Raw genomic sequence first — 13,943 nt, 5'->3', positions numbered from 1 at the left:
GTGTTCCCAGAAGTGGCAGAGCTGTGCAGGATCACCTCACTTTTCTCCTCTTCCTAGACAACAGGCCATGAAGTGACACAGGTTGTGTTGGCCTGTGCTCCAAGTGAACTAACTGGAGACTTTCTTACCCAGTATAAACCAAAATCTATTGGCCTCTTATATGTCAGTATTTTATTCTGATACACTGAGAGCTCCAAACCTGGAGTTTATCATAGATACAGCCAAGTCCAAACTAGCTGTCACTGGTTAACTCTCCTTCTAGTTCTCTTCTCATCTGTGCAGATTCAGGAGGGGAGTTACAATTACTAGTAGTTGACCATGAGTCTACCCAGCGGCCTCAGGTAGGATTGAACTCTCAGGAATTGGGAGCATTTTAGGAAGCAGTGTTCATGTTTCTAAAATTACTTCAGTGCTGGTGGAAATCCTGTTGTCCATCCTGCATTGGAAGAGGTTTAAGGGAAGTTGAGAGTAAAACCTGACTCTGCTTTCTGGCAGGGGTGCAGTGAGACTGCACTGGAAGTATCTTAGGTGGAAAGTCCTGTGGGATTTGTCCATGGAGGAGCCAGGATCCTGCAGTGGCAGGATCCACCCTGGTTCAGCCAGGGGGACATGGCTCTGGGGAGGGAAACCTGGATGTCCCAGTGCTTAACAGGGTTCCTGCAGGTTCTGCTGGTCTTGTTCCACCTCTGCCTCTCAGTTCTAAGCCCTGGTTTTCTCTCTGCTCAGGCTGATACTACTCACCCACTGACCAAGCACAGGAAAATAGCCTCTTCCTTCCGAGATTCATCCTTATTTGATATTTTCACACTGTCATGCAACTTACTGAAACAGGTAAGGAAACTCCTTTGTCATCTCTTCTTGGGGACTGGATGCTGGGGTGACAGAATTTAGGCTGAAGTTCCCTGCTGGAACCAGCCCTCTCCCTCTAGAAGCTGTGTTCAGGACTTGGTATCCAGGAAAGCTTTGAGGTTTGTATTAAGAAAAAAAAAAATCAAACAAGACAGAGATAAATAGAACTTCAACAATTTTCAACTGAACATTCATGCCTGGGCCTTGAGGCCTGAGTTAAATTCTCCTGTCTTAAAGCATCAAGGAAGAGATGAGCTGTTAGTTTTTACCCTATCAATACCATTGGTCTACAGTAGTTGCAGAGGGGTTTCCTGTTAAATAAATCCTTCTTTCTTTTTTCAACCTCTCTTTTAAAACCCACATGGTGAGAGGAAACAATGCTGCTGAAGACACATTTGGTAGATTGAGACTCAAGATTGTTCTTCATGTTTTAAAACATGATATTACCCTGTCTTGTGTTCCCCAGTTTTCATTTTGTGCTAATTATCACACCTGAGTCAACTTGCTTCAAAAATACTTCTCCTGGGACAAGGCAGCAATGCTCTGATAGTGGGATTGATTTTTACCCCCCAAAAAGCAGATGTTTTCTTTTAGCACAGAGGTGTTTTGTAAGCAGGTAGATGACCTGAAGAAAATTATTGATTCTGCACCAGGTTTCTTTTCTGAAAAGCTAGCTTGGAGTCCAGATGGTGCCTGCAAGAACAGGTCTTTATGGGAAAGTCAGCCCCAATAAACTGAGCAGCACTGGCACAGATTTGATTGGCTTCACTTTTACCCTTCAAGCTGAGTGAAGTGTCAAAGTTGACAAATAGGACAAAGAGTGAACAGGAAATTTTATTTTAAAGCCATTTCAGAATGAGCAGCTCTGGTTCTGTCAGGAATAAAGGTGGGTACGTGGGTGTAATTTGATCTTTTTTCTCTTCCTGGTTTCTCAAGGAAGCAAAGGCTTGTACAGTTATCCCAGTCAGCCTTCCCCATCCTCCTGAGCCATAACAGCTCTGGAAGCTTTTGAGTTCCTTGGCTTATTTCAGGTGCATCTGGTGGTCAATTAGAGGTCTCAGAAATCATCATAGAATCATAAAATGGTTTGGGTGGGAAGGGACATTAAAGATCTTCTAGATCCAACCCCCTGCATGGGCAGGGACACCTCCCACCAGCCCAGGCTGCTCCAAGCCCCATCCAACCTGCCCTTCAACACTGCCAGGGATGGGGCAGCCACAGCTTCCCTGGGCAACCTGGGCCAGGGTCTCACCACCCTCACAGCCAAGAATTTCCTCCTCATCTCCAACCTCCATCTCCCTCTTCCAGTTTTAAACCATCACCCCTTGTTTTCTCACTAGAAGCCCTTGTCAAAAGGAAGACATCTCATGGGTGATCTGCAGTAGAGCCCAGCTGGAAGAAGTTAAAGTAACAAGTGATAATACAAAGGGTAGAGTGGCCTGTCCCTGCTCTACCACCCTGGGTCCTACATTTCAACCTCAGTGAAGTGACCTGTCATTTTGTGTCTATCAAGTTCTTTGTGTTACTTCAGAGGATCCATGTTTCCCTCTTCTTTGTGTTACCTGAGAGGACCCGTTTCCCCAGCAAGCTGTAAGCACAGCAGAGCTCACACAGATGGTCTCTGCAACCACAGGGAATGCTCTCCTTTCCAGAAGAGGGTTAGGTGGAGCAACAGGATTCCCTGCTGCCAAGTGCTTGTCAGGCAGAAAAGATATTCTTGTGTTTAACCTTAGTAAGAACTTCCTTATCTCCTGGATCTCACAGTGGAACTGCAAGCTGGCAAGCCTGGCTACTTTTCCCCTCTGCAGTCCCAGCCAAGTGATAAGGAAAGTGCTGCCTATTTATTTATCCATCTTGTGTGAAGACTGAACATGTACATCCACACGTTGTCTGGAAGAGTGTGTGAGAGCTGGGCTTGGTGCTTGTGACACGTGATCCTGTTTCAGGTTGAATTGCTGCCTCAAACTCAGCTGTCACCTTGATCTTTTCATTGATTTTCTTTTTCATCCCATGTATTTTACAGGCTTCTGGGAAGAACCTAAATCTAAATGATGAGAGCCAGCATGGTCTGCTCATGCAGCTGCTTAAGCTGACACATAATTGCCTGAACTTTGATTTCATTGGCACATCAACAGATGAGTCCTCAGATGATCTTTGCACTGTGCAGATCCCAACCAGTTGGAGATCAGGTAATCTTGGGGGAGGAAGAGGGTTAATCTGCAGCATACCAGCTGAGGGCAGGGGTGGCTTGGGAACCCTCTGTCTGCTGAGCAGATCAGCTGTGCGTGCGATGCCAGATGTACAATCCAGCCTTTCCTCAGGGTGATGACACATGCAGTTCAGTTTGGGTTGGCTGTCGTGGCTGTAAAAACACTCCTCTACCCTTTAAATCTGACACCTGCCAGTTGCAAGAAACAGCCAACTTGGTTTTCCTTTTTAAAAATGTAACTAAGAAATAACTCAGCCCCTGTTCTTAACATCCCTGCTGTTCTCAGCACTCATTTTTCAGGCAGGTTCACAGATGGCCTTCTTAAAATACTCTCCTATAATTTTGCCTTAAGACCAAGTGCCCCTGGGTTCACTTCATTTCTAGGAAAGGGGGTGTGACAAGTGCACAGGCCGTTGTTGGGAAGCTTTAGACCTGTGGAAAGCAGCAAGTTGAGTTGTTTTCAGTAAAATGCTCCCTTCTCTTTCAGCGTTCTTGGATTCTTCAACACTTCAGTTGTTCTTTGATCTGTATCATTCCATCCCTCCTTCGTTTTCTCCTCTGGTAAGTTGAGTGGTTTTTTTTCCTTACAGACTCCTCTACCAGAAAGTGTTTGTAGGATTCATCTGGGAGACTCAAGAGCTGCTTAAAATGCTGTAGGCTGATTCCAGAGTTGCCTTGACTTTGGTGGCACTGACCTGTGCTCTGGTGACAAAGGGGAGGCTGGTCCTGCTGCTGCTAATTGTGATGCATCTACAGGTTTTGGATTTGACCTTAAAGCAGGTTTTTCTGCTGAAAGTCCAACCTGCTTGGTCCTTGCACAGCTTAAAGCCTGCATGCTCAGCAATAAAGCCTTTCTGAGGGTTGTAGCTTTAGTTATTCCCACTGCACTGCCAGGTTGATCCTAAAACCCCACTGTGAGGAGAGAGCAAGACTGGGAGCACAACCCAGGGATGTAATTTCTCCTTCCACACTGGAAAACTAGGCCACGTCCCAGCTGGGTGAAATGGCCCAGTAGCACAGCTGAACTGGAAGTTGGGATCATTTCTTCTTGAAAAAAAAAAAAGCCACCTGCCTGCAAATCTATCTATTGGATAAATACTTTTGATAATTAATGCCACAAGGAAAATGTGCCTTTGGCTAAGGAGGGAAGTATTTTATCACCAAGTATTTCTCAGCACTGCTCATTATGTTGAAGGGTTAGATGCTAATTCTGAATTCAGAGCCTCAAATATTCATGAAAGAGATTTAACAGTGTGAGACGTTTTTTATTATTACTGAATAGAAATCTGAAGCAATTAGGCCTTGGATTGTCCTGCCTCTTGGATCAGGAGACGTGGGAGGCTGAGCAGGTAGAGCTGTTCAAGGGAGCTGGGGATTACTGGATGCTGGTCATGACCAGCTGCCCCTCCTCTTCAAACCCATTCAGCAGCCTATTACAACTGAAGCTGCACCCTTGAAATTGACTCTAAATTTTAGAGCTTTGGGTTGAGAACAACTTAATTCTTCTTCTTGCCAGTCTTTTATCTTCCGTGATGCTTCCCCAAATCAGTGCTGTTCACCAGCTTCCCCTGCCAGCCCTGGTGTATTTTCAGTCTTAAGTGATCTGTCTTCTTAATCTGAAGAAATCCCAGCATGTTTGGGAGCAGAGTTGGGAACCCCCCTCTGAAAGTCAGGAGGGAGATGATGTTCCTTTTATAGACTCAGTTGGAAAAGACCTTTCAGATCATCAGATCCAACCACGAATCCAACTCTACCGAGCCCCCTGCTAAACCGTGTCCCTCAGCACCACACCTACATGACTTTTAAACACATCCAGGGATGGTGACTCCACCACTTCCCTGAGCAGTCTGTTCACTTGTAGTTATGATTTCACCTGCCCTACACGATTGCAGAGGTGCAGGACCTGTTGTGTAGCACCCACAGGAGCATCGGATCGAAGCAATTTGCCGCGGCGTGGAAAGGAAACGCGACGTTCGTTTCAGTGTTCTGATCTTTCCTTCCCTGTCCTTTCTCTTTGCCCCTGGTAGGTTTTATCCTGCTTGGTGCAGATTGCCTCTGTCCGCAGATCCCTCTTCAACAATGCAGAAAGGGCAAAGTTTTTATCTCATCTCGTTGACGGAGTTAAACGGATACTGGAAAACCCACAGGTGAGTATTTCGGGTGCAGGCCCTGGAATTGTGCTTCCTCTGCATCAGGTTTCTTCACCAGAACTCTGCATGACCCACATCCCCTCTGTTGGCCCTCTGTTGGCCCTCATGCAGTGTCTTCTCCATTCTCCTCTTTTTCTCCTCTCAGAGCCTGTCAGACCCAAACAACTACCACGAGTTCTGCAGGTTGCTGGCCCGGTTGAAAAGCAATTACCAGCTGGGAGAGCTGGTGAAGGTGGAGAACTACCCCGAGGTCATCCGACTCATTGCCAACTTCACTGTCACCAGCCTGCAGGTACAAAAGGGTTTTACTTCCCCTCCATGGGTGTTTTTGCCCCTTGTCTTCTCTTGAAACTAAATTACAACCCTCTGGTCTGTTCTTTGCCCCTTCCTTCACTTCATGTTATTTTTCCCTCCATCCCCATGCTGGCTCTGGGACAGAATCCTGTGCTTGTAGCCTTGATTACCCTGTGAATTCCTCCTGAATGAAACAGGAGCAGGATGTGGGGGAAGGCAGGGTTGCTGTGCCTCCAGAGGCTTTCCATGTCCTAGCAGGGAGGAGGGAAAAAAAAACAACCCACCTTGTTAAATAAGGCTTATTTTTAGAATTCTGTACCACTTTGCTATTAAAATGCCAGTGCAGGGATTGGTAGTAATATGAACATTATGCCATATTCCCACAGAGTTTTCCACTGGTACAGGGCTGGTAGCTACACCCCTGCACAGAGGATGGGTTAAAAAAAAATGGTATAGCTTGCATAACGACTTTGTTTGTTAAGGTTTTAATATTTTCTCTGGATCACAGCTTTAAACTGTAGTTTTGGGGAGCTGTCTGCAGCATTCCACAGTATGAGCTTGGGAGGAGTTTGGGACCAAAGGATTTGGCTGAGCTTCACAGCCTGGGAATTTGGGATTATCTTTTAGTCTTTGTTGGAAGGTGATAATGCCCAATGATTCAGGTGTGAACTGCAATTCATGGTTAAAATGGACAAGCAGATCATCAAAGCTTTTACATGTTGGAACTAGGTGATCTTTAAGGTCCCTTCCAATCCAAACCATTCCATGATTCTATTTTGCCATATTTGTGGGCAACTTATCAGGGCCACAGGGATGATGGGAGGGCTGGAGCAGCTCTGCTCTGGAGCCAGGCTGAGAGAGTTGGGGTGTTCAGCCTGGAGAAGAGAAGGCTCCAGGGAGACATGAGAGCAGCTTCCAGTGCCTGAAGGGGCTCCAGGAAAGCTGGGGAGGGGCTTGGGACAAGGGCAGGGAGGGATGGGATGAGGGGGATGGATGAAAACTGGGAGAGGGAGATGGAGGTTGGAGATGAGGAGGGAATTGTTGGCTGTGAGGGTGGTGAGAGCCTGGCCCAGGTTGCCCAGGGAAGCTGTGGCTGCCCCATCCCTGGCAGTGTTGAAGGGCAGGTTGGATGGGGCTTGGAGCAGCCTGGGCTGGTGGGAGGTGTCCCTGCCCATGCAGGGGGTTGGATCTGGCTGCTCTTTCAGGTCCCTTCCCACCCAAACCATTCTGTGATTCTATATCTGGTGCTACAGAAGTCAAAGTAATATGGGTAAAATAATCAAGGTTGTAACTCACTGGTTTCCTTTTTCTTCCTGCTCTTGCCTCCTGGCAGCACTGGGAGTTTGCCCCAAACAGTGTTCACTATCTCCTGAGCCTGTGGCAGAGACTGGCTGCATCTGTGCCCTATGTTAAAGCCACAGAACCTCACATGCTGGAAACATACACACCAGAAGTCACAAAAGCTTATATCACATCCAGGCTGGAATCTGTGCACATCATCCTGAGGTAAGAAAAGCAGAGATGGCAGCACCAGAGCCTGAATGCAGAGAGCTCTGGTGTGGTTCCTCTGCTGAGCTTTCTTTTAAAAGCAGGCCAAGACTGGAGGGAGGGTTTGTGAGTCACCAAAGGGTTTTGAAGGGACTCTTACCTGAATCACATATTCTGTCTCTTATAAGAAAGAGGAGTGTATTTCTTCTTAGACCTTGCTCAGCTTTAAATACTCAGTCTTAAGTCTTCAGCTCAGACTAAGCTGAGTGGTCTCCAACATGTTGTGGGTAGGTTTCCTCTTACATCCTCACACATCTGCAACATGACATCTACGTGGCAGCAGAGAGAAATATGGAAGGGCTGATGGGTTAAAACTGGAAGGAGATTGAGGATGGATATTAGGAAGAAATTGCTCAGTGTGAGGGTGGTGAGACACTGGCTCAGGGAAGCTGTGGCTGCCCCATCCCTGGCAGTGTTGAAGGGCAGGTTGGATGGGGCTTGGAGCAACCAGATCTAGTGGGAGGTGTCCCTGCCCACACAGGGGGCTGGATATGGATGATCCTTCAGGTCCCTTCCAACCCAAACCAGTCTGTGATCCTATGATTCAAAGTGTGATTCACCTCATTTTTACCTTGCTGCTGTAGGGTGGCACAAATCCTACCTCTCAGTACCTTCCCATTTTCATTCTTTTCATCCTTGGAGTGCAGGGGCAGCCCTCAGGACTCACTGCAGTGCCTGAATTTGTGGGGGATGGATTCTGCCTTGGGTGTGTTTGTGTTTGATGAAAACAAATGGTCAGATACAGAAAATAATGGCTCTCTTCAGGAAGACTGATGGGTTTGTCCCTTTTTAGGTATCTAGCAGTGCAAGGGAGGAACAGCAGGGCTGGGGTTTGAAATGAACCTGGTGTTGAGGTTGGTGTGTGTAGAGGAGAAGGCAGCTGAAACATGAAGATGGAAAGCTTGGGTTCACAAAGACAAGCAGGCAAAGACCTTGTTCTTGGCACTGCACATTGTCTTGCAAGGTCTGGATAAATGCTGTAGATGTAAGAAGAGCTTAGTCATGCCAGGTTCTGGTGGCCTTTCCACCTGAGCCTCTGCTGTTCTGATTGATGGCCACAGTAACCTGGAGCTTATTACATCAGTCTGTGTAGCTCTCCAAGTGTAGAGGCAGAGTCTTTAGTCACTGGAATTGTTGTATGCCTGGAAAAAACATCTTCTGGCTGATAGAAATAAGCTTAGCACAGAGCCATTCTGGTTGGAAAAGGCCTTTAAGATCATGTAGCCCAACCATAACCTAACTCTAGCAACCATTAACACAACTCTACCAAAATGTTATGGCTTAGGCTGTGTCTACATTTTAAGTCTTCAAAGTCTGTTACCACCCAGTTCTGACCAAGGGTATTTGATAGAGTGAGGGTGGTGAGAGCCTGGCCCAGGCTGCCCAGGGAAGCTGTGGCTGCCCCATCCCTGGCAGTGTTGAAGGGCAGGTTGGATGGGGCTTGGAGCAGCCTGGGCTGGTGGGAGGTGTCCCTGCCCACGCAGGGGGTTGGAACAGGATGATCTTTAAGATCCCTCTCAACCCAAACCATTCTGTGCTTCTAATCTGTTTTCTTGCTGTTCAGGGATGGTTTGGAGGATCCCCTGGATGACACTGGCCTTGTGCAGCAGCAGCTGGATCAGCTGTCCACCATTGGCCGGTGTGAGTACGAGAAGACTTGTGCTCTGCTGGTGCAGCTCTTTGACCAGTCAGCCCAGTCCTACCAGGAGCTGCTGCAGAGTGCCACTGCCAGCCCCATGGACGTTGCTGTCCAAGAAGGTGAGGCTGTTTGGGGAGCTGTGGCCTGCAAGCTTGGCTGTAGGTTGCCCATTCTCAAAAGGACCATCTCAGAAGCCTGCAGTCCTGGTGATACCCATAATATGGGGGCAGATCTCAGGCATTCCCTTGGAGAGGTGCCTGTGTGGTGTGGAATATTTTTGGCTGAGGACAGCCCCTCCCAAGGCACACAGCAGTGGTGGCTGGAGATACCACTGTCCTACAACTGACTCCGTTCATTTTTGGGGGGGAAACTTAGTGCATCTCCTTGCCCAATCCTTCACAGACAAGTTCTGAGGAAGGTTCCCCATCCGCAGGTGGTCAGCACTGCCTGTCCCATCTCTCTCCTGTCAGAGGCAAGGTATGGAGTGCTCCTTTGAACTTCCCCACTGGCCATATGGGGAGACCAAAGTGTTGAAGAGCAGGTTGGATGGGACTCTGAGCCACTTAGTCTAGTGGGAGGTGTCCCTGCTCATGGAGGGGGGTTGGAACTAGATGATCTTTAAGATCCCTTCCAGGCCAAATTGCTGCTGCTTCCAGCAGCTGTTCATGTTGAAATCCACAGGTACAGGTTTACAAGAAAGTGGCTTTAAACGACTAAAATCTTCCAGGCAGACCTGGCATTCTGGTTTCCTTCCTAGTAAAGTTGTGCCTGGTCCTCCAAGTGAACAGCTGAGGTATTTTGGAGTGGATGGGCACTGAAGGAGAGAGATACCCCTGGTGAATCCTAGTTTTGCCCAACTAAAATTTAGATCTCCTCAGCTTCCCCTGTGATGTTCTTGGTTCTGATGTCTCTGGGGGTTGCAGATCTCGGCTTCCTGTGTGATGTTCTTGGTTCTGATGTCTCTGGGGGTTGCAGATCTCACCTTCCCCTCTGTGATGTTCCTACATGGTTCTGATGCCTCTGGGGGTTGCAGATCTCAGCTGCCTGTGTGATGTTCTTGGTTCTGATGTCTCTGGGGGTTGCAGATCTCAGCTTCCCCTGTGATGTTCTTGGTTCTGATGCCTCTGGGGGTAGCAGGTCTCCTCAGCTTCCCCTGTGATGTTCTTGGTTCTGATGCCTCTGGGGGTTGAAGATCTCAGCTTCCCCTGTGATGTTCTTGGTTCTGATGCCTCTGGGGGTTGCAGATCTCAGCTTCCCCTCGGTGCTGTTCCTGGCTCTGAGATCTCAGTGTGTGGCAGATCTCCTCAGCTCCCCGTGCTGCTGCTGGTGGTGCAGGCTGTGCTGCAGCTCTGACGCGTGTCTCGGTTGCAGGGCGCCTGACGTGGCTGGTCTACATCATCGGGGCAGTGATCGGTGGCCGCGTCTCCTTCGCCAGCACGGACGAGCAGGATGCCATGGATGGAGAGCTGGTCTGTCGGTAGGGATGCTGACTCCTCTCTGGCTGCACCACTGCTGAAGTCAGCACCAGAATCTGCTCTGAGGAAGCTGCCACCATCTGCTTTCCCCTCTTGTGGCTGAACGGGGCAGGGTGGGACTGGCCATCCTGAAAGGAGAGATTGGTGGCACCAGCTAGAGCCTGTTCAGACTTCTGCCACAGCTTGGCTAGCTTGGGAAGTGTGGGTTGTAAGAAGGAGAAGGAGAGGGGAAGAGCATGGAAGAGGGGAGTTAATCCAGCCTTAAACGCATGTGGGGTTCTTTGCTGGGTGGGGGCCAAAGGACATGAACTGGAACACGGGAAGTTCCACCTCAACATGAGAAAAAACTCCTTGACTCTGAGGGGAGCAGAGCCCTGGGACAGGCTGCCCCTGGGAGGGTGTGGAGTCTCCATCCCTGGAGACATTCCAGACCTGGATGTCTTCCTGTGGGATCTGCTATAGACAATCCTGTTCTGGCAGGGGGTTGGATTAGATGATCTTCAGAGGTCCCTTCCAATTCTATGAAAAGTCTTTTTCCCAGTTCAAAATTGAAAGTGGGTTTTGTCCTGTCTATGTTGTTGTTCTTCTAAATTTGTCAAAACTTTTCACTATCCACTAACACCTGCTGGATTCTCAGAATGCTTAATCCTGTCCAGTGCAAGATTTATTTGCCACATATGAACAACCTGAAGGCTTTACAGCCAGAGCCTAATTGCTCTGCTTGGAAGCTGGGATAGTAAAGGAGCTAAACTGGGAATGTCTGGAAGCTGGCCTCTTGGTGAGCCAGTAGATAAGATCAAGCACTGGCTTCCTGTCTAGCTGATGAGTTACTGAAGAGGAAATGGTGAGACCTCCTGTGTATTTCAGCTACCTTTGGTGCCAGCATCAGTGGTGGATGTCCACTCTATTGTATCTTCTTTCTCACTCCTTGTTTTGTGACACTTCTCAAAAAGAATGTCACTGCTGTAACTTACCCTAAAACCCTTTCCTCACCAGCAAGGTTTGCTCACTGAGCCCGTGCACAGGTCTTTGCAGGGCTCACTGCAAAACCCAGACCTGAGTGGGGGGGTCATGAAGGTGGTCAGAGGTGGAGCAACTCTGCTATGAAGACAGGCTGAGAGAGTTGGGGTGTTCAGCCTGGAGAAGAGAAGGCTCCAGGAAGACCTTAGAGCAGCTTCCAGTGCCTGAAGGGGCTCCAGGAAAGCTGGGGAGGGACTTGGGACAAGGGCAGGGAGGGAGAGGACAAGGGGGAATGGATTGAAACTGGAAGAGGGGAGATTGAGGTTGGAGATGAGGAGGGAATTGTTGGCTGTGAGGGTGGTGAGAGCCTGGCCCAGGTTGCCCAGGGAAGCTGTGGCTGCCCCATCCCTGGCAGTGTTGAAGGGCAGGTTGGATGGGGCTTGGAGCAGCCTGGGCTGGTGGGAGGTGTCCCTGCCCATGCAGGGGGTGGGATCTGGATGATCTTTAAGATCCCTTCCCACCCAAACTGGTCTGTGATTAAGTGGGAGTGTCCTTTAGAGCCTGGCTGTCTTCAGGAGAGCAGGTAGTGGTTTCTCAGGTGGGTTTGAGAACACGATGAGCCAGTCAATGGGAGAGTGTGCTGAAGCACCTGAAACTTCTGCAGCCAATTCAAACACTTGCATCCCTGTTAGAAGGGAAGTGGAATCCTCCCCCCAAGCAGAAGGGGAATGTGTCCTGGTCAGAGTTTTCTTACCAGTTTTATCAGTTCTTGACCCAAATCAGCAATCCCCTCAGAAGATAAACAACACTGTTGCACACAGGCTGGAAACATGATGAAGTGCCAGAAATCCCTCCCTTCTCCCAGGATCCAGCAGCAAAGGGTGTTTTTCCCACTTCTCTCCAGGGTGCTGCAGCTGATGAACCTGACGGACTCTCGCCTGGCACAGGCTGGGAATGAGAAGCTGGAGCTGGCCATGCTGAGCTTCTTCGAGCAGTTCAGGAAGATCTATATTGGAGATCAGGTGCAGAAGTCTTCCAAGGTAATCCATCCCCATTGCCTACATCTCCTTGGTCATGCCAAGCCCAGTGAAAGCTTCCCTGATAGCTGAAATTATTTCAGAGCCTCGACTGCTGTGTTTCCTAGATCCATTTTCCAGTGTTTTCATTGCAAACCTTAAGCTGATTTCTGCAACACTGGGTTCTGCAAGTGTCAGGAAGGAGCCATGACTGTGACAGTGGCCTAGAACTTGAAACCTGGCTTCAGGTTTGTTACCTGCCAGGTTTCTGCTGGCTTCAAAGAGGTCCCTTCAGCTTGGGTACCTGTGAAAGTGTGCAAGTTGTGCTGCCTCGTGCACCCAGGAGTCTGAGCTCAGGGTCTGTATCTTCCTTCCTCAGCTCTGAAGTGAATATAAATATCCCTTCTCCTTCTCTTCACCACGAGGCAGTTGTAGATTGACTTGGAATGCCTTGGTGCATCTTCAGAGATGCAACATAACTTGTTAAAATAGATTATATATAAATGTATAAATAATATACATCAGTAAGTGTAAATAACAGGAAGGTCATTACTCCAGAATGAGATTCTCTTCCTTTCCAGTAACCTGTGATCTTCCTTCCCCAGTCTGGAGCCTTCAGAGCAGTGATGTGACAAGGGGCTTAGAGCTCCAGCCAAAGTCACTCACACTGTGTGTAGGGACAGGTGGAGGAGCACAGTTGTGTCCCCTTTTCCTGGGAAAAGCAAAAGCCCAGCTTCTGTGCACAGGGTCTGAACCTGCTGTGACCCACCTAGGAAGACCCAGAGCATTCACCCTCCTGGGCCTGTGTGCCACAAAGGGAGAGGAACATAAACCCAATCCTTAATCATCTCTTGTTTGGTTGACAGCTTTTAAACTGGTGTTGTTTTCCCCCCTCCAGCTGTACCGCCGCCTCTCCGAGGTCCTGGGGTTGAATGATGAGACCATGGTCCTGAGTGTCTTCATAGGGAAAATGTAAGTGTTCCTGCCTGCAGGCACCAGAGGTTCCAGGGTTTATTTGAAGGTGGAACCAGGAAAACTGGACTGTGAGGGAGTGTTGTTCAGTCTAGGACCATCTGGCTACTGGAGAATGACAGGGCTTAAGTCACGTGCAATATCCAGGATTGATTTATCCAGCGTGGATTCTGGCCTGGGCTGTGGAGACACATAACTAAACCATACACCAGGATAATGGATTCTTTTTCCAGTGCCTGCTTAGCCAAACCAAAGTCAGGGAGGGGACAGCCTCGAGCACTCGTGTCTTACCACTTGACTGTTGGCAATCACCAGCCACGAAAGCTCCAGGGGAGGGGACTGCTCCTTCAGAGGTTTTTCATGGCAAACTCTGCCCTTCAGTCCCAGAGTAGGACAAGTCCTTGTTCTTTCAAATTCCTCCACTCTGGTAGGCACCCTGTTCAGCCTGTTCCTTGGCAGTTTTCCTCTGGACCCAGCCTGTCCACTGGCTTTTTGTCATGTCTTTGGCAGCTTCCTTTAGCATTTTTAAATCAATTCTGTAGCTCCCACGCTGACTCCCAGTGCCGTGTGCCTGGCGACGTGCAGCCAGTAGCTCCCAACTTCTTCTGCATGGCCCCATCTTTACCTGCTTTTGGGGCCTTGCCTTTCCCTCACCCCCAAGGGCTGAAATGGCTCTCCTGGAAGAAGCAAGGGCTACTAGAATTCTGCAGCTGACAGTGGATGGTGCAGGTGCAGAATTGCATACGTCTGCATGTAGTCACTGCCGCAGAATTCTCTTACCCTTGCTGCAGAAACCAGCCCTGGAGTGCCACAGAATTCCAAGGGCCTGGG

General features: G+C 48.9%; 1 protein-coding gene across 3 annotated transcripts in view; it reads left to right on the top strand.

Moving 5' to 3' along the window:
• XPO7 (exportin 7) overlaps positions 1–13,943 on the top strand; it is a 49,508-nt gene that overhangs the window by 21,363 nt on the left and 14,202 nt on the right. For all 3 annotated transcript variants that reach the window (XM_051640887.1, XM_051640886.1, XM_051640888.1), the window contains exons 6-15: positions 727–831; positions 2,873–3,038; positions 3,546–3,619; positions 5,086–5,205; positions 5,354–5,500; positions 6,836–7,008; positions 8,615–8,808; positions 10,061–10,166; positions 12,029–12,164; positions 13,039–13,112. In XM_051640887.1, the coding sequence (XP_051496847.1) occupies positions 727–831; positions 2,873–3,038; positions 3,546–3,619; positions 5,086–5,205; positions 5,354–5,500; positions 6,836–7,008; positions 8,615–8,808; positions 10,061–10,166; positions 12,029–12,164; positions 13,039–13,112 (1,295 nt within the window). The remainder of the gene's footprint in view (positions 1–726; positions 832–2,872; positions 3,039–3,545; positions 3,620–5,085; positions 5,206–5,353; positions 5,501–6,835; positions 7,009–8,614; positions 8,809–10,060; positions 10,167–12,028; positions 12,165–13,038; positions 13,113–13,943) is intronic.

Source organism: Apus apus, chromosome 26 (genome assembly GCF_020740795.1).
Source record: "Apus apus isolate bApuApu2 chromosome 26, bApuApu2.pri.cur, whole genome shotgun sequence".
In the NCBI taxonomy this organism is placed as follows: Eukaryota; Metazoa; Chordata; class Aves; order Apodiformes; family Apodidae; genus Apus; species Apus apus.
Note: the sequence above shows the minus strand (reverse complement) of the source record. Positions and strands in the feature narration are given on the sequence as shown.